The sequence below is a fragment of the Jatropha curcas genome, chromosome 2 (genome assembly GCF_041381405.1).
Source record: "Jatropha curcas cultivar XTBG-Jc1 chromosome 2, XTBG_Jcur_1.0, whole genome shotgun sequence".
NCBI classification, from domain to species: Eukaryota; Viridiplantae; Streptophyta; class Magnoliopsida; order Malpighiales; family Euphorbiaceae; genus Jatropha; species Jatropha curcas.
The window spans coordinates 3269427-3292155 of NC_143152.1; the positions used below are offsets into that span (position 1 = coordinate 3269427).

Genomic DNA, 22729 nt, shown 5'->3' on the forward strand with positions numbered 1-22729 from the left:
AATTTGCTTTCATGAATGGAAATGTACTTTTATTCACTTTTCTTTTTATAGTTTCCATTAAATATCCTATGAAAAAATAAGGATATTTTCATATTTTCACAAGACATTTAATGATAAAAAGCTACAAAAATGAAAGGAAAGACTAAATAGTTGACGAAATCAAATATTAAAGATAAAATAATATATTTGTAAAAAAAAACGAGGACATAGTGATTAATTTTTACATAATCCAAGCACGTAATAATAGTTTTCACAACAAAAGATCACAAGCAAAGCACTAAAACAGTGAAAATGGTAGATTTTCTCGAGAAGATAAAAAAGAAAAAAGAAAAACAAAGGCAGATGTTGCACGTGATGCACCATATCCCTTTAACAAAAATTTAAATGGATAGATGCATCCTTTTACTGAAGAACAAAAATCTCACACAACCATAACCATACAAGACTTGGGGGCAATTCTCCTTCAATAATGATTTATGATAAGCTATCCTTTTTGCTTTTCTACTCTCTTCTTGTTTTAATGAGGAAAATCAAACCCCACCTATTCACAGTCAAAACCAACTGCATTGGTACAATTCTATGCCTAACATTTCCTGTGATGAGAAAGGTTTTGCTCTTTCTTTATCACTTGTGATGCAAAATAAAATCTGGTTGAGAACATGTCTCCAACTTCTAGTAAAAGAAACATCAATTACAATTGCATAAGACAATGTTTGGATTGATGGATTTTAATACACATCCAATCCATGGAATCATTCACACCAAAAAAGAGAGAGAATATAAATCCTTGAAATTAAAATTCAGGTTCTATTCCAATGATTTTGACATATTCTCTTGATTTCAAAAACTCCTGATTCAAAATACTGGCAAGCCTTTTTTTTTTTTTTTTTTTTTTTTTTTTTTTTTTTTTTGGTGGCTACCAACATCAAGGATAACATGTTTTGAACTTGTTGCATAAAAAACCAACCTTTCCTCCAAATACTATTCAAGATAAATAATGCCAAGTAAAATCAAATTTTAAGGAATTAGATTTCTTTTGCAATGGGCTGCATCCTTCGTGCATTATTGCTTATTCATTCTGATATTCGGAGGCACTTAGATACTCACCATGTTCCTCAAAATATTCAATCAGTCGCTTTAAGAACCCATCACTAGTCACTGTCTCAGTGTCACAGACAAGGCAACACTGTCGTCTTGCTCGTGTCACAGCCACATTCATTCGCCGGTGATCACTTAAAAATCCCACCTGATATGTTCGACAAAATTCAACAGTTCAACTACTAAATATGCTAAAATTGAGAGTTCTAACATCTGTATCTAGAAGAGAATGAAAACAGGAGCACCAAAAATGACTTAGAGATACCTCTTTCTTTGAGTTTGACCTAACCATTGAAATAATGATGGCTTCCTTCTCTCGGCCTTGGAAACCATCAACTGTTGAGATTTCCATATCCTTTAGCTTATCTTCATTGCTCCTCAATATCTTCAGCAAGACAACCTGCAGTACCACTTGCAGAATATCTAAGGAAAGGCCATTCAAAATGCGTATAGGTGTACAGAGAAGATATTCTTTGTCTGGCAGTTGCTTTAGTTACTCACTTAGCATTTATTGAATTGTGAATGATGAATATTAAAATAATCGAAGAATTGCTAGTTAATAGAAACCTGAGCAGCATAAGGGGTAATAATTCCAATGTCCGAAGCCTGGACTCCACTCTCAACAAGTCTCTTTGCATGGGCTATAGCAACCTCAGCTTCTCCCTCATTCATCGTGCTATCTTCTTCATCCTTCTTTTCTTCCATGTCACATCTAAAGTACAATAGCATGAACTAATTATAGTCCTATTTTCTTTTTACCGCTTTATTAACATTTTAAGAGCAAATGAATTAACTTTCTATACCATTTTAGAAATATACATTTGAAATACGTACCCAGCTATGTCTATGAGAAGAAGGGTCTGTTCTGTGGAAGAAGACCTCTTTACACCCTCAAGATCAAGTAGCATATGTGCAGCAACACTAGGATGAGCCTTGATCTGAAATAGTAATCCACCACATAAGAAGAGAAAAAGGATCAAACGGAAGGAAGAGGAAGAGCAATTATTAAAAATCTATCTCATCAATCAGAATACAAATTCCCATTCACTAAAAATTTCCTCAGGTAAAAGAAGCCTGAAGATAAGTTTAGCACCTTGTTATTGTAAAGCTCCTTAGATGACCAGTTCATAATAAGTTCATGCATGCGGTATTGTACTGTTAGCATAGAAGTGATTTCATCAGCATACAGATGTGCAAGGCGTTCAAAGAGGGTTCTTCCTAAGCCTTTCTTCTCCGCTTCAACACTTTGGATGGTTGGAGGAAGCTGAAGATGATCTCCTGCAAGTATACACCTTGAACCCTGGAAGAATGATCACAGTTCATTAACTAGTGCTAGGAGTGTTAATTCATGCTCTATATTACAGATTGTAGGCCACAATTAACATTGTTACTGCCCATTATCAAACTTCATCCAGAACACATTAACTAAGACCACACATGCTGCAAACAATAAATCAATGTAAGATTCAGATAAGCATTTCCATTTTAATTCAACTAAACCTCAGTCCTGATTAGATAGGTCAGCTACATGCATTTCAGCAGTATGAGACAACTTATCACATGCAAATCTTGAACAATTAGATTTGGTCAAGTCAAATTTAAATATGCATGTTATCCTGTTTCAAATGTGTGTATCTGCATCCTGTGCCACATGAAAATAGCAGATATCCACCACAATCTAGTTTAAACGGATGAGCAAAAGCAAACCTCTATTTTCAAATTAATTCAGGTTGTGTGCAGGACTATGGAGTACACCATTACCTTTAATAAAGCAATCCAACAAGCTATCTCAAGTGCCTGAGCAGCTTCATCAATAATAACCAAATCAAATGAAGTACTGTCCAGCTTGCGGGATAATGCGCCAGTTAAAGTTGTCAATACTACGTCTGCATTCTTAATTACATCTGTTACAGCTAGCTGCTGTCTTTTGCGTTCTTCTTTTGAGAGTGCCCTGAGCTCCTTCTGGATGTCTCTTCTTGTGCTTTTGTCCTTGGTTTTCAATAATTTTCCATTTAGTGCCTGAAGAAAGGCAAATAGGATATGTTGGGAGCACATAAGAATTTTTATTAAACTTTGCTACTAAGAAACTCACTCTTGAAAGAACTTCAGAAAAAGATGCCTGCTAATGGTTTCTAGTTCAACAACAGAAAGGGTAGATTGTACTAGTCAAAGCGCGTAGTGATACAGGAGTATCTATATATATGGCTTTTAGTTATGGGTAGCCAGTCATATACATCTTGGTAGCAATTCTAGTAAATTTAGTCTGCTTATTACTTCAGGAAGATGTAACTTACCTGAAGAATGTATTTTAACACACAACTATAGCAACCAAAAAACTGCTAGTAGTTATAATCCTCCAACTTCAATAATGCCAAAAGCCCCATATACACACACACACACTAGTAGTTATAATCCTTCAACTTCAGTAATGCCAAAGGCCCCATAGCTATATATATATGTATTCTAAATTATCTGTTTTGCCTTTTACAACTGCAATTCTATGTTTGAATCAAAATGAATCTATACGTCATAGAAAAAGGGAATGAGGAGGGAAGGGGGAGAAGCTCAAAGAACTCAACATTATCCTTCAGTTCTAAATTTAAAATTTATTGCTGCAAATAATAGCGACAATGGTCTTTGTCAAGCATTCACCAGTTACAATCAAAGGAAAGGAACCTTCCATTTGAAACAGCAAGAAGATAACATATTCCATTGCTAACTACCTTCATCTCCTTTCTGATGTCATTGGCAAGAGCACTATTGTCCCCCTTTAGAACCTGAACGCAGAGAACAGAATCGGTAAGAAAAAAACACTAACCCAAATGTAATGAAGAGTCAGAGTGTTTCCTCTTTTTCAGCATGTAGCAATATGCGGATAACACAACTGATCATGAAAATTATTCCAGCCAATTTGAAAAAGAAATTTACAGAAGACAAAGGAACTGCTCATCCGCATCATGATATTTCATAACTGGAAGACATAAGGTTTTATGAAGCTGCAAATGGCAGGGAGCCATTTTATAAGTACACGCTGCAAGCAGATGATTGATTACTTATCAGGCAATGAAATGGAAGGAAAATTCTATTCCTTCCTTTGAAAAAATGTGAATAAAAATGTTAACCACAGATGCAATCTGTGATGTGCTCCTAGCATAAATAGCTGAACAAGCAAGGATCCTTTTTTGATATCCAATCAGAAAGTGAACCTCAAAAATGGAAGGACATTTACATATGCAACTGATACAGATTACAGATATCAGAATTCCATGAACCAAATTTTTTATCCTTGAAACTGACTACCTTGATATACCTGTGCATCAAGTGCACTGTCCAACACTTGAGGTAGTAAGCGTGCAGGGTGCCCCAATCTAACCAACTTCACTCTAAGCAAATTCAAATAAGAATGAGAAAATTCATACATGATAATTATCTACTAGAAACAACAGAAATCCTTGGTAATATAGTTAAAATCAAATATATAACAAATGACAATATAATTTAACAGGAAAGCTATCCAAAAAAAGTCCAAAACTTTTGCATTTGAATCAATTGTAGCTCCACCTTCAAAAGATTTATGATTCTCATGTAGACCAGTAATTTTGATTTCCCAAGCTTGTAAGAAGTATCAAGTTAGCCATGAAAAAATAGCTTGACTTGATTACAAGATACATCAATCTTGGGATTAGGGAAGAAACCTGTAATTGCATTAATACTTGTATACTACATATATACCTGTGAGGAACAAGTCGCTCAACAATGTTGTCGACAGCAATATTTGAAGCAGCACAAGCAAGAATCTTTGATCCACGTTTCACTTCTTGTAATATAATTTCCACCACAGTTGTTGTTTTTCCAGTTCCAGGTGGACCATGCAGCAAAAATACGTTCTTTGATGACAAGGCTTTTGCAATTGCATCTTTCTTCACTCAAAAAATACAAAAGAAAAATAGAAGAGACAAGGTTCTTTAGCTTGTGGAAATGCACGAGACTGCATAAAGTGAACTTGGAAAGAGCTGAATGCACGTGTACACCAGTGACACTATCATACTTAACATTCCAAGCCAAAACACACAAGCAGAAACACTCTAGGAAAGCCAACATATTTCACTATAAATTATTTAAAACTGCTTTGAAGTTTCCACGTAGAAAGTTCACACATGAACTCCTTGATTGTTTGACAATCAAAAATAAGAAAAAAAAAATGAATATAGCATCACAAAGAATAGCAAATCATAAAAAAAGGGTGACCTAGTGCACAAAGCATCTCATATTTGTAGGCTATGAGGAGGGTTGATGCACACAACCTTCCCGCTCCTTTTGCAGAGAGGTTGTTTTTGTGGCTCGAACCAATAACCTCCACATCACAAGTGGAGCAAAACACCAAAGGTCAATGCAGATTAAAATAAAACAAACTGAGGAACCTTGAATCAACTTAGGGGTTATGCTCCAGAGCCATTAACTTTCAACCTTACATCATGATTTTAATGAAAACATTGAATAGTGACCATGCAACAACGGTTAAGCCTTAATCTTAAACATTGAATGGTGGATGAGGAAAAAAAAAATGATGAGAAAGCATTGTACAAATATGGCAAGTGCACACCTGAGAATGATCAAGACTGGAGTTAAATGGAGTGAATGTAACCCCCTTCTTTGACACTGTTGGTGGTCTCTCTCCAAATAAAACAGGAATTAGATCAGCAGCAGGGCCCTTGTGCACACCTTTGCTCAACTGAATTAATGCTTCCTTCATCCTACGATATGTCACCTGCATAAGAAATCAAAATTTATTAGCTCTTAATATGGTTACTGAATCGATCTGGACATAAATGAAAAGGAGTTTGAATATCACCTAATTTCTGGACTTCATAGCTATATACAAGCCAATAGGTATCCTTTACTAAATTCCAAATTTAAAATATGATAGAATACAAGAAACTTAAAACTGCTACATGTTTTGCATGATCAAACAATTGTACTGCTCTCTTAGTTCAGTTAGGTAGAACGTGGGTCTCCAAAACCCAATGTCGTAGGATTTGTTTCTCCGCAGTACCAAAAGCAAGCATAACATCATTATCAATTGCATACCTCATTCGCCACTTTCTCCAAACGCAGGGGACTATTTAAACCCTCTTCTGGTATATCATCAAAGGCAACGGTAATAGAGGAGTCCTATTCAACATGCAATCCAAATTGATAATAGAAGTCAAAGGGTTAAAAAAAGGTCAATTATGGAAAAACATGGCACAATTAATACTGTAATAGCTCAACACTCAGCTCCAGTGATAGATTTACCTTTAACCGGTAAACTACACCTTGTCCGAGAGCAGGAGATCCTAAATCAGCTTTGTTTGGTTTCAAAACTACCACATCGTGGGGGCTGAACTGCAGGAAGGAAAAAAGATAACATGAGTTTCAACAAGAAGAGGGAATGGCAATTGACAAAAAAGAAAAACAAACTAGCCACTTATAGCAGTTGCAACATTTCTTCGAAGAATTCTTAGCTTTAAAACTGCTGATGAGATGATTAATTTATATTACTTATGGTGTGAACAAACATTAAGATGATAAATCACACAAGAAAGGTTTTTTTTCTTTAAACAGATATTTCGAATTTGGTACATTGCCACTAGTTAAAAATAGCAATGCTATTTGAATTACTTGCCATTACAAATTCCTTGTATACTCTCTTCTTTTTTTTTTTTTTTTTTTTTTCTTCTTTCTAGTTACAGCTTTAAACTCCAGACAGAATGTAAGAATAACAGCTACCCTTCCTTCTCATTTTTAAATTAGAGGCATAACTCAATCCCTTGCAAGCATTGTGGTTTCTTAAATGATTGCAAACATACCAAATTTCATATGCATAAACCCAAATCCAAAACCTGTCAATTTACAGTACAACTAAGCATTGATGTAATTTACCTCAGCACTATTTAAATTGTAAAAAATATGAGAAAATAACAATTACAAAAAAATAAAAAATTAATAGGCTCTTTAAATTATAATAGATTTCTCACCTTGTGAGCAGGAAGAACATCCCCTTTGTTAGATTGGAAGTCGAGCAGAGTTTTTCCCATTAGCCCTGTCTATCATGATAATAGAATGAAAAACATTCAAATAAAAAGGGATAAAAAAATAAGTCAATGCAGGTAAAGAAAAATAAAGAAAATTTCATAAATACTACAATTTTCATTGATAATAGCAAGACCAGAAATTATTTACTATTTAAAACAAATCAAATTAATTGTAATTTGGCTCCCTTCAACTCTCCTGTACATTCATATTCAAAACAAATAGAATATTAGTTGCACATAAAAGATTCTGTCTGCGCATGTGCACTTTACTTTCTGACTTCTTTTTCACAGGAGAATCTAGATAGAGATATCAAATAAAGCAAGGAAACATAACAAGCTTAATTCAACTCATAGCTATAGGGTTTATCAATGAAATTCAGCACATTCATTAAAGTTAAGATGGTATTAGTAAACAAGGAAAACCTATTGCTTAATTTTAATTTTAATTTTAATTATAGATTTAGATTAGAAAAGCTTCATTTGTTACTATATCAAAACTTAGAATGCAATTCTACCACCATTTACAAATGATTAATTCATCAAAATAAAATCAAAGTTGAGTAATTTTACTGATAAAAAAAGAAGTTTGTAAATGTACTAACAATAGATGAAATTGATCAAAAGTTAAAGAAAGAATATAGGAAGGCAATACCTGAGCATCAACGCACTTCAAATTGAGAATCGTAGAGCCCCTCTTTTGAGCACTGTCCAAGTTTCTTGACGACCCAGAAGTGATAGAAGCTGATATCTCAGCTTCCTTTGATAAAAAAAATAATTCTCAGGCTCGAGAGCTTGGATTTTCAAAACATGATTATACCATGAACAACTAAGAAAATTAAGAAAAGAGAGAAAAACAGAAAGAAAGAAAAAGAAGAAACCTTTTCCAAATCGATTAAAGGGGCCATTATGGAAACGAAGTCTTGGAGAGAGACAGCCGATGGTGCTTTCTTCTTTGTCTTCTCCCTTTCCGTCGCCATTGAAATGCTCTGCTAATCTATGCTCTGAGACGCAGAGTAACAGCCCGACTATTATAGAACACTGAAGACCAAATTACTAACGAGTTTCATAGATTTAATAAATAATTTATGCTAAAAAACCTATGAAAGACATGTGTCAAATAAACAATATATACATTATAAATATTTTTCTTTCAAAAAAAGACATATAAATATTTTTTTTATTTCTTACAAACAAATTAAATTCAGTTAATATAAAAATGGAAAAAAATATCATTTAGTTCTTTTTTTTTCCTTTCAGAAGTTTTCCTTTGCTAACTAAAATAATTTGTAATTGACAATAATAAAAACATTATTTCATCTAAGAACACGAGTATAAATTATTTAGTTTACTATGTTTTTTTTTAAGGGAATAGTTTTTCTAAGGTTTTTTTTTTTTTTTTTTTTTGAGGGTAAGGGAGCATGTTTTTAAATAGATAGAGTTGGTCTCTTTTTAGAACTTATACACAGAATAATAATGTGCTCTTTTCTTAGCCGTAGTAGCCAATGAATATGAAATTTTATTGGGCATTGCTACTAAAAATATGAAATGTTTTATAAACCTCCCAGCGACAAAAAAAAAAAAAATGAAATTTGACCGTTTTATCAATTCTAGCTAGCTATTTTAATTTTATCAATTGATACTGCGAACTTAGTTTTCTGTATCAATTCTATCATCCGTTTGTCTTACGTCAATTTCATGCTAATGCGGTGATTATCTCTCAAAAGTGCGCCCTACAACATCCAATGTCAACGCCTAGTCATATATCCATGTATACTAAAAAATAAATAAATTTTAATGTTTTTATTAAATTTGACTAATTCTTTTAATTTTATCAATCACTACGGCATACTAATTAATATCTATCAAATGATTTTATTATGATAATAATGTATTTGAACAAATCATTTAACTCTATAACAATTACTGTTAATAATATTTTTGATATTTCGTAGTCACTTAATGAAAAAAACAAAGTAACATTTGAATTTTACAATGTAACATAATTATATGTGAACGGCATAGTATTATTTATATTCCATAATACTTATCACATTTGAGAAAATAGCTTATTTCAAAATACTCGTCACATTTGTGGTTTCAAGGAGTAATAAAATTTTTTTTTTCATGTTTACCCTTTATGTATGACCAATAATTATTACTTCAATTTAATGGTTTTCTTAAGGAATTAATATTAAATTAAGGGTAATATAGTCAATTTACTCGATAATTGATTATAACTTAGACAAATTTAATAGTTTTCTTAAAAAACGTAAAATTTTAAATGTGACAAATATTATGGAATAGATATAATATATATTTTTATAGATGTTAATAAAATTAAAATAATTGAATTTATAAATCTAATAGCACTTCAAAAGGAATCATACACCAATTTTCTCACATTAGTGGTATATGAGAGAATTAATGTATATAATTTTTATATCTATCGTGAATTGTGACTATATTTCATAATATCTATCGAGGCACAAGGAGCCCATATCTATTAATCATAATATCTATCGGGACCACTTTTAAGAGATAATTGTCACATTAGCATGAAATTGACGGAAGACAAACGGATGCTAGAATTAATATAGAAAACTAAGTACGCGGTATTGATTGATAAAATTAAAAGAGCTGGTTAGAATTGATAAAAAAGTTAAAATTTAGATTTTTTTTTTTTTTGTCATTAGGCCTTTATTAAGGGTATAATTATTTTCATAAATCATGTATTTATTTCCTATTTTAATATGTTGTTTAAATAAAATATTAAAAAAAGTTATTTTTATTATTGTATTTAACAATTATTTTTTAAAATATCTAATTCATTAATAATAAAATCTCAAGTAATATAATAATAGATATACTAGATATTTTTGGTTACAGATGATTTTTGCAAAACATATAAATTTTCACCATGACAACTAGTATTTTATTTGATTCATAGGATAAAATAACTATCTAAATATTCTATACTTAAACAGATTTTTCAAAAAATTTATTATGTATGACTGTGCATAGATAGTTCCTGTAACTTTTATTATTGATATCAATAGAGGAAAAAGTTATATTTCAAAGTTCTACTCTCTGCCTCTTTCTCACTCTACACACTTTTCTTATTTATCTCTCCACACCAAACCCACTTCACTCTCGTCAACAAAAACTCCAAAATGATTCCAAAGCAGTCTGTGATCCTCTGTGTTGTTTCAATTTTTTCAATCTTGGGTATAGTGCTGCCAGTCACCACCATATAGCTCCGGCACCGGCCATGGACTGCTCTGTTAGCCGCCGTTGTTGAAAACAAAAGAAAAAAAAATATAAAAAAATGTTTTTTGCTCAATCCCACATCGGTGAGATTGAGTTATGAGGGTTGTAGGTTTGGTTATAAAAGAAAGCTAATGTTTAGCTTTCTAATCACACCAAAAATCACACCAAAACACTTGTGTTTTATATTAGGGAGTCTTTTGGAATCCCTTGGAGTATAAAATATTTGGGGTGTTTTGAGGGTGTCGGGTAGAAAAATATTTTGTAATTGTGGTTGTAACAATTTGCCGCATAGTGAATATTTTTCTTGATTGTCGTTTGACAACGGCCGTGGTTTTTCTCCACTTGGGGAGTTTTCCACGTTAAATTATCGTGTTCTCTTTAATTTCTCAGTCATTATTTTATTTTCTCATTTGTTCCTGCTTGAAGCCGATCCGAAGGGCGGGAAAAATAGCGATTTTCCCAACAAGTGGTATCAGAGCCTAGTTGTTAGGCGAAGCTTTTTTAGTGTTAAAATAATTTCTTGTAATTATAAGTATGCTCTGTGGTTGCGGCTTAGTCTGATCTTCCACATCAGAAATATTGTTGTTAGAAATTATTTTATTTTAAAAGCAGGTGGAGTTTTGGAAGTCTTGAAGCGGGTGGAGCTTTGCTTTGGTGTGCTTGAGTATCGGTGGTGAATGTCCTGACGATAATTATTGAAGTTATTCTATTCTGATAATATACCGTGCACGTAACTTCTGTCTAGAAGGCCGGATTTTAAGTGGGACCACTTGTGACCCCTCCGTCCAACTGAGATTTTACGTGGAATGGTAATATTGTCTAGGAGATCATTGTGATCTTTCCTGGGTATTGCCGAATCGGTTTACTTCATTAATTATTGGGTTCATTGTTACAAGCACAAGTAAGCATGTCGGCTATGAGATGTGAGATTGAGAAATTTGACGGGAGAATGAATTTTGCACTGTGGCAAGTGCAAGTCAAAGACGTGTTGATTCAGTCTGGACTGCATAAGGTTTTGAAGGGTAAACCAGTCAGCGGAAATAATTCAGGAAAAGACAGTAGCAGTGGAGACTCAGAAAAATCCAAGATTAGCAATGAAGAATGGGAGGAGCTGGATATCAAAGCGGCAAGTCAAATTCGCATGTGTCTAGCAAAAAATGTTCTTGCTAATGTGCTTGGATTGTCCACGACAAAGGAGTTGTGGGAGAAACTGGAAGAATTGTACCAGGGCAAAAATATATCCAACAGGTTATATTTGAAGGAGCAATTTCATACGTTGAAAATGGCGGAAGGTACAAAGTTGTCAGATCATTTGAGTGTTCTTAATGGCATTGTCTCTGAATTAGAAACTCTTGGAGTGCGAACCGAAGATGAAGATAAAGCTCTCCGACTCATCCTGTCACTTCCTTCGACATATGAGCACATGAAACCTGTTCTGAAATATGGTAGTAAGGAAGTGGTGTATGCGGATGTGGTTAGTAAGCTCCTTACTGAGGAGAGAAGACTGAATGAAATGAAAAATAAATCATATGAGGATTCAGCTTTATTTGTCGGTACCAAGAAAAAGAATAAAAGCTCCGGAAAGAGGAAGGTTGTCTGCTGGGTTTGTGGTCAAACTGGACACGTGAGGAAGGATTGCCCGAACGGTGGAGCTGATTCGGCTAGAAGCTCTAACGTTGTTGCTGCCAATGTGATCTCCTGTGGCGAAGGAGATGATGTGATCTCTCTGTAATTGAGAGATGTGTGTCCTTATGGCATGATTGCTACCCGTAGAGATGCCATGGAAGAGGACGGATTATTGGTAGCTGGTCCACGGAAATGCGCACGGCATTGGTTGACAGTTGATGCAAAGTGTGTGGTGGAAAAAATATGTCGATGGCTAATGAACTCTCGGAAAAGTCAACAGGAGGGTTGCACCATAAACTATTAGCGGGATCCGACATGGCCGATGGAAAATTCTTGGAGTCGGTAAAGTGGTTCCAAGTGGCGATACTCTTTTATGGTGGAGTATGATAATTCTTGACGATAAGAATTATGATTGTCGGTAGCAGACAATGTTGTGTTTTTTTTTTTATTTTCAAGGTGGAGATTGTTAGCCGCCGTTGTTGAAAACAAAAGAAAAAAAAATATAAAAAAATGTTTTTTGCTCAATCCCACATCGGTGAGATTGAGTTATGAGGGTTGTAGGTTTGGTTATAAAAGAAAGCTAATGTTTAGCTTTCTAATCACACCAAAAATCACACCAAAACACTTGTGTTTTATATTAGGGAGTCTTTTGGAATCCCTTGGAGTATAAAATATTTGGGGTGTTTTGAGGGTGTCGGGTAGAAAAATATTTTGTAATTGTGGTTGTAACAATTTGCCGCATAGTGAATATTTTTCTTGATTGTCGTTTGACAACGGCCGTGGTTTTTCTCCACTTGGGGAGTTTTCCACGTTAAATTATCGTGTTCTCTTTAATTTCTCAGTCATTATTTTATTTTCTCATTTGTTCCTGCTTGAAGCCGATCCGAAGGGCGGGAAAAATAGCGATTTTCCCAACATGCTCAAATTTCATGTTGAACATGGCGGATTGCTTGTCGTTTGTTTCAAGTTTGGTACTTTTGCCTTTAGTTTGACACACACCAACCATGATAAAAGGAAATCCCAGATGGTTCCGAAAATCCCTAAATCCCATACTGAAATTAAAAGACACAACAAGATCATAAAACAAAAAAGTTTAGAAAAAAAAAAATAAATGAGCAAGAAAAATCCGATAAAGAACAACAATAATAGAACTCTCTGTGATCGAAAAGTAACAAGCAGTACCGAGACAAAAACAGAACAACACACTAAAATCTATAGTGAAAAGAAAAAGAAAATAGAGAATTCATGCAATTAAAACTTGAAATTTGGAAAGTTATAGTCTTGAGTTTGGGAAGCTGCTTTCGCTGTTTAGTCCTGACTAGTTGCAGAACCGATACTTTCTCCATGGATTTGATTTGCATGTCGGTTTGACAAATGCATATACATGGGATTTAAACTCTTAATTGTTAAGACTTGGCATTGAGTTGCGTTCTGCGTAAATTGTTTCAATCTTATATTTGTAAGGGTAAATAAACACTTAAAAAAATTGGATTGGTGAACAAAAAGAAGGAAAAACATGTACAACCCGACAAAAGACAAACAGAAAGAAAGGTACAGAAGGAAAGAAAGAGGAGGTTGCGTACAAGACGTTACTGTATCAATTAAGGCTATTGTCGTACTTATACATATCTTTAACGTTAAACATGGGTCAAAACAAACGGAAACATCTACTTATACGACGGAATAATAATGCAAGCGTTAATTTAATAATAATTATTACGCAAACAACTCAAGAATGCCATAATTATTACTCCATAATAGACGGATGTAAGCGTTAATTTAATAATAATTTAGGGACCTTAAAGTATTTTACTCTAAAACAATAACAATTCCTCAAAAAAAAAAAGATTAGTTGATTTATTTTAATTTGAAGACAACATTGTCCTAAATTGTTATTATTACAAAATATGAAGGACCTGATTATAATTTACCAGACTAAACCTTCAATTTCCCCTCATCGCCTATCAATTTAAACTTCACAGTACTTTCAAAACCCTAACCTTAGAACTAGAAGAAATCAGAACTAGAAAGGGTAAAATATAGCATCAAATCTGAACAGTGTCACCTGCTTCTCTCATCGAAGATTCTGAAGCTCAGAGCAATTACAGCGGTTGTGTTAGTTGTCTCTGCAATACTAACTCACTTCCATTTTTCTACACGCACACGGTAAACACTCGTTCTTCATTTCCTCTAAGCGCATAAAAATTTAGCCAATAATGATTAGTGGTATCCATCGTTCCAAAACATTAAGAAATGTAAAATGCAAAATCTTTTCCCTTCCAAATTCCACATTTTTATTATTATCATCTCTTAGAGGCATCACAAGCAATGCAGTTGATAATGGAAACTCTTATATAGAGTCTTACCTCACAAATAATTGTGGGTTATCTTCAAAATCTGCTCTTTCAGCTTCTAAGTTTCTCAATTTTAAAACCCCAGATAGACCAGACTCAGTTCTTGCCTTTTTGAAGAGCCATGGATTCTCAAATACCCAAATCACAACCCTTATCTGCAGACGCCCATCAGTACTTTTGGCAGATCCTGAGAAAACCCTTTTGCCCAAAATCCAATTTTTTCATTCTAAAGGATTTGAAATGCCTAAAATTGCCCAAATTTTATCTGTATGTCCTGATATTTTGCACAGTAGCTTACGAAACCAAATAATTCCTGGTTTTGATGTGATCAGAAATTTGTTACCATCTAATGAGAAAGCTCTTCTTGCTATAAAACGATATCCACGTATAATGCTTAACTTCCAATCGTATGTTTTACCTAATATCAAAATTTTGCAAGAAACTGGGTTGCCGGAGTCAAGTATTGCTTGGCTAGTTAGATATCATCCTGCAACTTTAAAGACAAGGTCGGCTCGATTTGCTGAGATTGTTGAAGAGGCAAAAGGAATGGGATTGAATCCTTTGGTTTTGAACTTTGTTGTTGCTCTCCATGCAATAAGAGGATTCAGCAAATCCACATGGGAAAAGAAAATTGGCATTTATAAGAAATGGGGATGGTCCAAGGAAGAGATTATTATGGCTTTTGGGAAGCATGCTTGGTTAATGATGTATTCTGAGGAAAAGATCACGGCGATGATGGATTTCTATATCAACAAAATGGGTCTGGATTCTTCCTATATTGCACAATGTCCATTACTCATCTCACTCAGCTTGGAGAGAAGAGTTGTGCCACGGTGTTCAGTTTTACAGGTTCTGCGGTCAAAACGTCTGATCAGGCCAACTAGCCTATTTTGGCCGTTGAAAATTACTGAAGAGGCGTTCCTGCGCAAGTATGTGACACCTTATAAGGATGAAGCTCCCGACCTGTTGAAGTTATATAAGCAAAAGTTGAATCTTCCAAAATGAGAGGACATGGAGAAATGGGTTGAAACACTTATGGAGCTATTGTTGTATGTTTTCATGCCACTCCTTTACCATGTAATTATCCTTGTTTTCCAATTTAATTTACTCTTATTAGTGCAAAGAAAAATTAATATTCATTGGACACCCGCTCTATAATTATTCAGATCGGGATGGATGGAGTCGGGTTAATATAAATATAATGGATGGATCGGAGTACAAGACTAATCGTTCACATGGTGTCCCACATGTCCCACATTTTCTCAAAAAATTGATTGCCCAAGAACTTGTCAAACCATAAAAAATTAACCAGAAACATACATCTTCCAGCTTCATTAAGCAATGGGGTTAATGCCATTGATAAAGTTACAACTATGAGCAGCTTGTTAAGCTCTAAGTGGCAGCACACCAAGCCTGCTTCCAAGGAGGTAAAAAAACATATCATGTAAGCAAAAACTAATATAGAATGTTAAATTACAAGGCAGCTGCAACACTGAGAGCCTGTTTCCATCACCAACCACCTGCAACTTATCAATGATCTCGAAATAAAAGATCAAGAAAAATCCATCACCACTCAACATATGAGAGAGAGAGAGAGAGAGAGAGAGAGAGAGAGAGAGAGAAGCAAGAGTGCAAACATTATTTTGTCAAATCCCGGTAACCGGTATAAATAGTAGTTTGCATGATCTCGTTAGCCAAAAATAGAACTTACAAGTTATCTTTTGAGTTCCTATTCAGAATATAATGGCAATAAAATTTTAAAAAAGGAAAAAAATAACAATAAAACAAGTTTCAGGGAACCAACAATATCCCAGAGGAAAAGACTTGGCTACTCGGAAGAAAATTGATCGCCTCTCTTACTATCCTCTAAGTGCGAACCCCCCTGTTGAGACTAACCATCTGGTTTGAACCATCCAATTGAGTTCCTCTTACAGAAGTCCTTCCTGACCCACCATATGCCCCATCTTGATACCTTGACCCACCCGAGTATCCACCTGCACGTGACGGACCTCTTGAATAGCCACCACCAGTAGCTTGGCCTAATGCTGGTGGTCTGGCACCGCCAACATTATATCCGGAACGCCCTGAACCTTGCCTTCCCTGAGTAAAAGTGTCTTGCCACTTGCCACCTGCAGCAGCCATGCTAGCATAATCATGGCCTTCTTTCCGCCTCATAGGCAGATCCAAACCACCACCAATCCTTGCCTCTATTGCCCTTTCATTACTCTCAGCAAGAACTGACAGCTTCTCAGTTAACTGGAATGCCAGAACCTGCAACCTTGAATGCTCAACATCATGGAAGATGATGCATTGTGTTGGCTGGTCCCAACTTGCGTGGAGTTCCTCATTGATCATCATTTTGCTAACAACGCTATGGGTTTGGCCTCCTGACAGGTCAAACATTTTGGTGAGCTGGTCCAAGCTAAGTGACTCATAAGCGGAGGAGTAGGTAAATAGGTAGGTTCTAAGAGCTTCTTCCTTAATCTTGGCTTTCAGCATCTCAAGAACATTGTCTTTGCTCCTAAGGAGCCTCCAGACATCAAGAGACTTGATAACATCAAAAGCCTTCTGGAAATCCCCCTTGGTAAGAGCACGAGTTGCCGCCATCACATGATCCCTGACATTTTCAGGAGGGCCTACGAAAGTTTGCCTCTCATTGACCTCAAGCAAACGCTTAAATGTCTTGCTAATGACTTTGCGCTTAACATCATGTGTGTTGGCTGCCATGTTAGGGACCTCTAGTAGCATGGCACAAATGAGGTGCACAGCCTCCAGAAGCTCAAGGTTGATGTGCATGTGATATGGCATCTGGCGTCTTCTTTCCAGCCTTTCCTGTTAAAAGATCAATTCACAACTGTCAGCAGATGCTCGAAAAAAATAATAGATACATAAGTTTAGAAGCTGCCCACATTTTATCCAAAATATTTATGCTAGAAAAATGAGTCAGCAGTGACATCACCAACTCTTGATCTCAACCAATTCAACAAATTAAAAAAAAAAAAAAATTTAGCATTTTATAACATGGTTCTTGCCACCAAGGGCTTTTATGCAGTTGTGATTTAAAGAAGCACATGTTTTTTTATAGCATTAAAAAAGTTTCCATCCGTGGACCAATACCTAAATATATTTTGTAAGTTGTGCTAGTCCACATGTCAATCACTTAGTAACTGCATCAACAGAACACCACCAAAGGCGTAAATACACAAAGTAACAGATACAGATCAAAGTAACTCAGGAAGTATACTGATATGTGCAGGAGATCACAATTAATTTATATCTTCATTGCTGAATCTGTTAAACCTCAAACACCATCAACACACACACACAAATATAATATACATGTACACATAGATAATAAGTAATTAATTCCTGCACACGTTTGTAAAGAAGTTTACAAGTATTAAACCAATTCTTAATGCATACCATAAATATAAAACAAAAATATTATGTACAAAGACTGTTAATGAAACTACTCTAGAACAGGCATTGAAATATAAGGGTTCTAGAAAACAGAGGGGAAAAGAAGGAACAACGACGTTGACATTATTCGTACACAACTTGCTTATCATAAAGCCTGCAAAACATAATACATTGTAAAAGTCCAGAACCTTCATTTCATCGTTTCCTTTTGCCTACAATTCATCAACTAACATACCATTTTCTTTTGCAGGCAAATAACCATCGGTACTTATCAGCTAATAGAGATCTCCTAAAAACATGTCAAATGTCTTTCATTTAAAAATGAAATCCAATATTTGCTACATTTTCAAACCCTAAAGACGATGGTTAACAAGACATGCTTCTGCTATTTGAAAGTAAATAAGTTGAGAAATTGAAAAACAAGAGAGACAACGATAGACAAAAAATTGATGCAAATAGCAAGCGATAAAGAAAGAATGATACCTGTTCTGGAGTCTTCTCATGGTAACGACTTTGTGAAACACCTTGTGCAAGCAACTCCTTTACCCTTCCACCAGAATACAGTTCAGAAAGGCAGCCATGTCCTTCAGTGATTAGCCCAATACGGAATGCACACAAACCAAGCTGTGCCATAGCCCTGTTGAAAAGAATCTGGGTTGAAATGTCCATGTGCTGGACACTATCCTGTAGGTGACTCATCAATAACAAGTCGCGGGAAGTTGAGAACTCATCCAGGAGAGCATGGTGGTAAATATCACAAAGCATCGCACGAGCTTTAGTTCGTTCATCTCCATATTTGTATATCACAGACACAAGCATATCCATCATTGTTCTGCTACTCTCAGGGAAAGTAGGCTTTCGAGGCACGATCTCCGGAGTGACAACAAATGCAGAGGGACCCCTACTTTCCTCAACCTCTCCTGACTTCTCACCATCACCAACATTTGTTTGTTCAGCCAGCTTCCTCATGGCATCATAAACCTCTTGCGGTTTGTAATAGATCAACTCAACCCGCCTCAAGGCAACCTTTGATGCAGCTTTAAAGTCCCCAACCCGCTCTAGATACTCTTGGGCATTTTGAGCAAGGACCAAAAACATTGGTTCATCCTGCAGTCTCTCAACATAGTCACGTGTGTGAGGATCAATGCATTGCAAACTCTTGAAGAACTCCGAATCTATCCTCTCAAGAAAAGCCACCAAGTTACCCCAAACTCGAATTGTCCCATTATACTCTGCCCCCTTCTGGCTTTCATTCTCATCAGGTTCAACCATGTCATCCACAACAATGTTAGGATGCTGGACCAGAATATCAAGAATAACAGTCATATTCTGCATACACTTCTTCCATACACTTATAGGCATATGACCACTCAACCCTGGATTCACATCAAATTGGGCAGAAACCACACTAAAAAGAATTTCAAGCTTCTGTGCAGGGGTCTTAGCAACCTTTGTCAAGAAAGTTAGTTGCTCAACCTGCTCAAACCGTCCAGTTCCCTTCCTACCTCGAGCAGCAACAACCTCTTTGAACTTTTTGTTTACTGTATCCCAAGTGATTTCACTGGGATCTTTCATGAACTGCCTATCCATGAGTTTATCTTTCTTGCTCATCATCTTCTGCCAATCGCCTTCAGCTTCAGTTCGATTATCCTGGTGATCTTCCTCATCCTCTTCATCCTCATCAGACATTGCAATCTTTGAAGGGTCCTCCACAAACTCTAAATCCGAGTCTTCCTCCTCTTCAGTCTCCTCATCTACCTCCTGCTCCTCCTCACTCTCTGGATTCTCCCTAAATTTATTAATCAAATCCTCATACTGTTTATTGTTCTTCTTAAGTTTCTGTTTCATTGAGTTCAACGCCTTAGCATTACTACTGCTCATCTTTTTCTTTGCTTCCTTATTCACTAAAGCCTGATTCAAGAAATCCTCCAACATCACTAGAGCTTTGATGTAAAGGGATGGGACCTTAACAGATTCTGTTACCCGCATAACTTTCTCAAGCTGTTTATTAATTTTGTCAAAGCTCTCTTGCAAGCTAACCCAATCATTAATCTTCATTGCATTCTTCATTTGATCGACAGTGGCAGACAACTCCTCAAAACGTTTATCTTTGGCCGATCTGACAACACGCTTTTGGTCATCAGAGTCATCACTATCACTAGCTGTTCCTCTGAGATATCTGTTTTGTGGGGCTTGGGCAGTAGACTCACCAGCTTCCTCATTATCAACCTCATCTTCATAATCACTCTCTTCCTCCTCGGAGTCACTTCCACCCTAGAAAAAAATAAGAAAACAAATAAGATATAATGCCATGGAGCATCAACCTTCCCCTAACAAATGGAATCTGAGTACAAAGACACTAGCAACAACAACAAACCTGTCCCCAGAATCGAGATGCCATCTTCTACTAGAAATTAAATGAAAGATCGGAAAACCAAAAGAATCTGAAATAACACAAAATGAACACCAATAATTAAGACAAATCCATGAAAATGTTAATTAAGAAAAGAAAGCACTAACACAAATCAACATATCAGAACTAAAATAACTAACTAAAATTTTCAGTTTGAATCTCTTATGTTCCCCTTTCTTTGTTTCAATTCAGAAGAACCCAACTATAAAATTGAAAACAAAACGACAATGGAAAAATTATTAAGCTATGAAAAGTAGAAGGGCTGTCAATGGGCCAAGATAAGCCGGTTCGAGCCAGCTCTAGGACATGCTAAGGCTCGACTCGTTTAAAAATAGCCAAGCTTGAGCTTGGCTCAGTTACTGAATGCAAAAAACAATCCTTCAAAAAAAAATAGAGAAATAAAAAAAAGTTCTAGAAACAATAAATCAAATAAAACCTGCAGAAATTGAAAAAAGAAAAAGAAGGAAAAAACTGTATGAACACTAAAATAGAAAAAGTGTAGAATTATGGAAAAGAACTTCAAGAAAAAGAAACAAAAAGAAATACAGAAATAGGGAAAAAGCAAGGAGAATAAAGAAACCAAAAAAAAAAAAAAAAAAATAACAAATCAAAAATCTCAAAATCAAACTATTAACAAATCAAGTCTCAAAATCATGCCACATAACAAATTAAACTATTTACCACGAATAAAATTTCAAATCAAACTAATTATATTCCATCTTCGTATACTTATCCATTTCTTCAAGTTATCGTCACAATTCCATCTCTCCAGGTAATGTTAACACTACTACCAACTACAATTCCACAAATCTGACATTTTTACAAACAGACAATAAAAACAGAGGATAAAACATTGGTTTAGCCATTAATGGAAATTCAGATATTGTCTCACTAATCAAGTTTTTCTGCAAATTCAATCAAGAAAGAAGGCAGCAAGTGAACACATTTAGGTTGCCATAACCCATATGCTGCAACTCTGCCTTTTATCTTCTCCTTTCCAGCAGCCATTATAACTGTCCCAAAGTGAAGATATCATATACTTTTACATTCTTTTGTTGCACAAATCCTTCCCAGGTCCAATCAATTCTATATCCCCAAAACATGAGGATGGGGCTATTGAAGACCAAGTGTTTAAACACTTGCATCATTACCAAATGACATAATAAATTAACAGTTTCTCCTTCACCAACTAGCTTTGTGATTTGGACTAGCAAGCTAAACTACAAATCAGCAATAAAATAGAAAACTTACTTCAAGCTTTACAGTATCCACCAGCTTAACACTCAGCTGATCAGAACTTGTTAAATCCTTGCTGAGCTAAAGCTTTTTAGCTTCCTTATTTGCCCAGCTATAGAACATATAATATTAATATGCAAATGCCTAATAGGTTGCAATATAAAGAGAAAATAATTTAGAAATAATCTTTCCTGTGTAGCAAAAACTAAGTTATTGGAAAGATTTGGAATAAAGAAGAGGAATGTAATGAGTTACAGTTACTAGTTTTTATAAATGGCAGGTGAACTGAGCTCCTTTCTCCCTAATATATTTCATTATCGAGGAAAAAAAAAGTAACTGAAATATTAAAGAATGTAATAGTGGATATAAAGTAGAGGACAGACCAGTTACTTTGGTTGAATTTCAAAACGCAGATTCAATTTTACGAACAATTAGACATAAATTATTTAGCAGGAATCCAAATTCAAGTGCATGAAACCATAATTTGAGCTAACTATTTCATAATTCCATTCTTGTTCTGATTCGTTCAAGTCACTCGCATAATTAATCAATTTTAGCAGAAACCAATATCAACAGACTTCAACAGAAACAAAAAGCAAACACCTAAACAAAAACCAAATTCAACAGCCTAAACAAAAACCAATCTGCAAAAACAAAAAGCGAAAATCACAAAATCAAAAATTCCTAAAGATTAGCACCTGAAATTCGCGAAATTTGATGGCGATTGGATTGCTTGGGGATTAAAAGGAGAGATTGAGCTTGAGTTTTTGCAGAAACCGTGTGAAGTAGAGACTGATAAGCAAGCTAAGTTGCGAAAAAACAGACAAAGAAAGAAGATAGGCTCTATAAACTTATATCGGAAGGAGGCAGGTTGCGACAGTGAAAGAAAGGAAACAGAGGTAGGCACGGTTTATGGCCGCTTACGCTTTAGAATGAAAACCCTACCCCTATGTTTGGTTTGATTTGATTTGGAATGGATCCTAGAATTCATTTTCAAATTACTTTATGCGTTTTTATTTCGTTTTAAAAATTAATTTCTGTTTTTTCTTGAAGGGAAAATTAATTTATGTTTAGTATCATATAACTTAAAGATAACAACATACCGAATTTAATTAAATTTTATATAATTTATATTTACTATAATTTTATAATTAAAATTCATTTATTTTCACCTCTCAAACTATCCCTAATACCCAATATAAAATTAAAAGATAATAACTTTCATCTCTATGAAAAAAACA

The 22729-nt window shown here is 35.0% G+C and overlaps 3 protein-coding genes across 3 annotated transcripts; 1 reads left to right on the plus strand and 2 right to left on the minus strand.

Annotated features, from left to right (window-relative positions):
- Positions 1-648: 648 nt before the first annotated feature.
- LOC105645182 (DNA-binding protein) lies at positions 649-8225 on the minus strand. The gene is made up of 15 exons (XM_012230712.4): positions 8051-8225; positions 7825-7929; positions 7116-7184; positions 6394-6483; positions 6187-6270; positions 5702-5866; positions 4831-5018; positions 4409-4481; positions 3822-3875; positions 2860-3117; positions 2192-2398; positions 1933-2036; positions 1666-1810; positions 1364-1498; positions 649-1246 (listed from the first exon to the last, which is right to left on the minus strand). Exons 1-15 carry the CDS (start codon positions 8147-8149, stop codon positions 1070-1072), a joined length of 1953 nt encoding a protein of 650 aa, XP_012086102.1. The 5' UTR covers positions 8150-8225; the 3' UTR covers positions 649-1069.
- Positions 8226-14012: 5787 nt separating this feature from the next.
- Positions 14013-15640, plus strand: LOC119369247 (transcription termination factor MTERF15, mitochondrial-like). The gene has a single exon (XM_037635372.2). The coding sequence runs from the start codon at positions 14282-14284 to the stop codon at positions 15422-15424; it is 1143 nt and encodes a 380-aa protein (XP_037491300.1). The 5' UTR covers positions 14013-14281; the 3' UTR covers positions 15425-15640.
- A 399-nt stretch (positions 15641-16039) lies between these two features.
- On the minus strand, positions 16040-22459 carry LOC105645180 (eukaryotic translation initiation factor 3 subunit C). The gene is made up of 4 exons (XM_012230710.4): positions 22187-22459; positions 20217-20283; positions 18323-20113; positions 16040-17251 (listed from the first exon to the last, which is right to left on the minus strand). Exons 2-4 carry the CDS (start codon positions 20238-20240, stop codon positions 16286-16288), a joined length of 2781 nt encoding a protein of 926 aa, XP_012086100.1. The 5' UTR covers positions 20241-20283; positions 22187-22459; the 3' UTR covers positions 16040-16285.
- Positions 22460-22729: the final 270 nt, after the last annotated feature.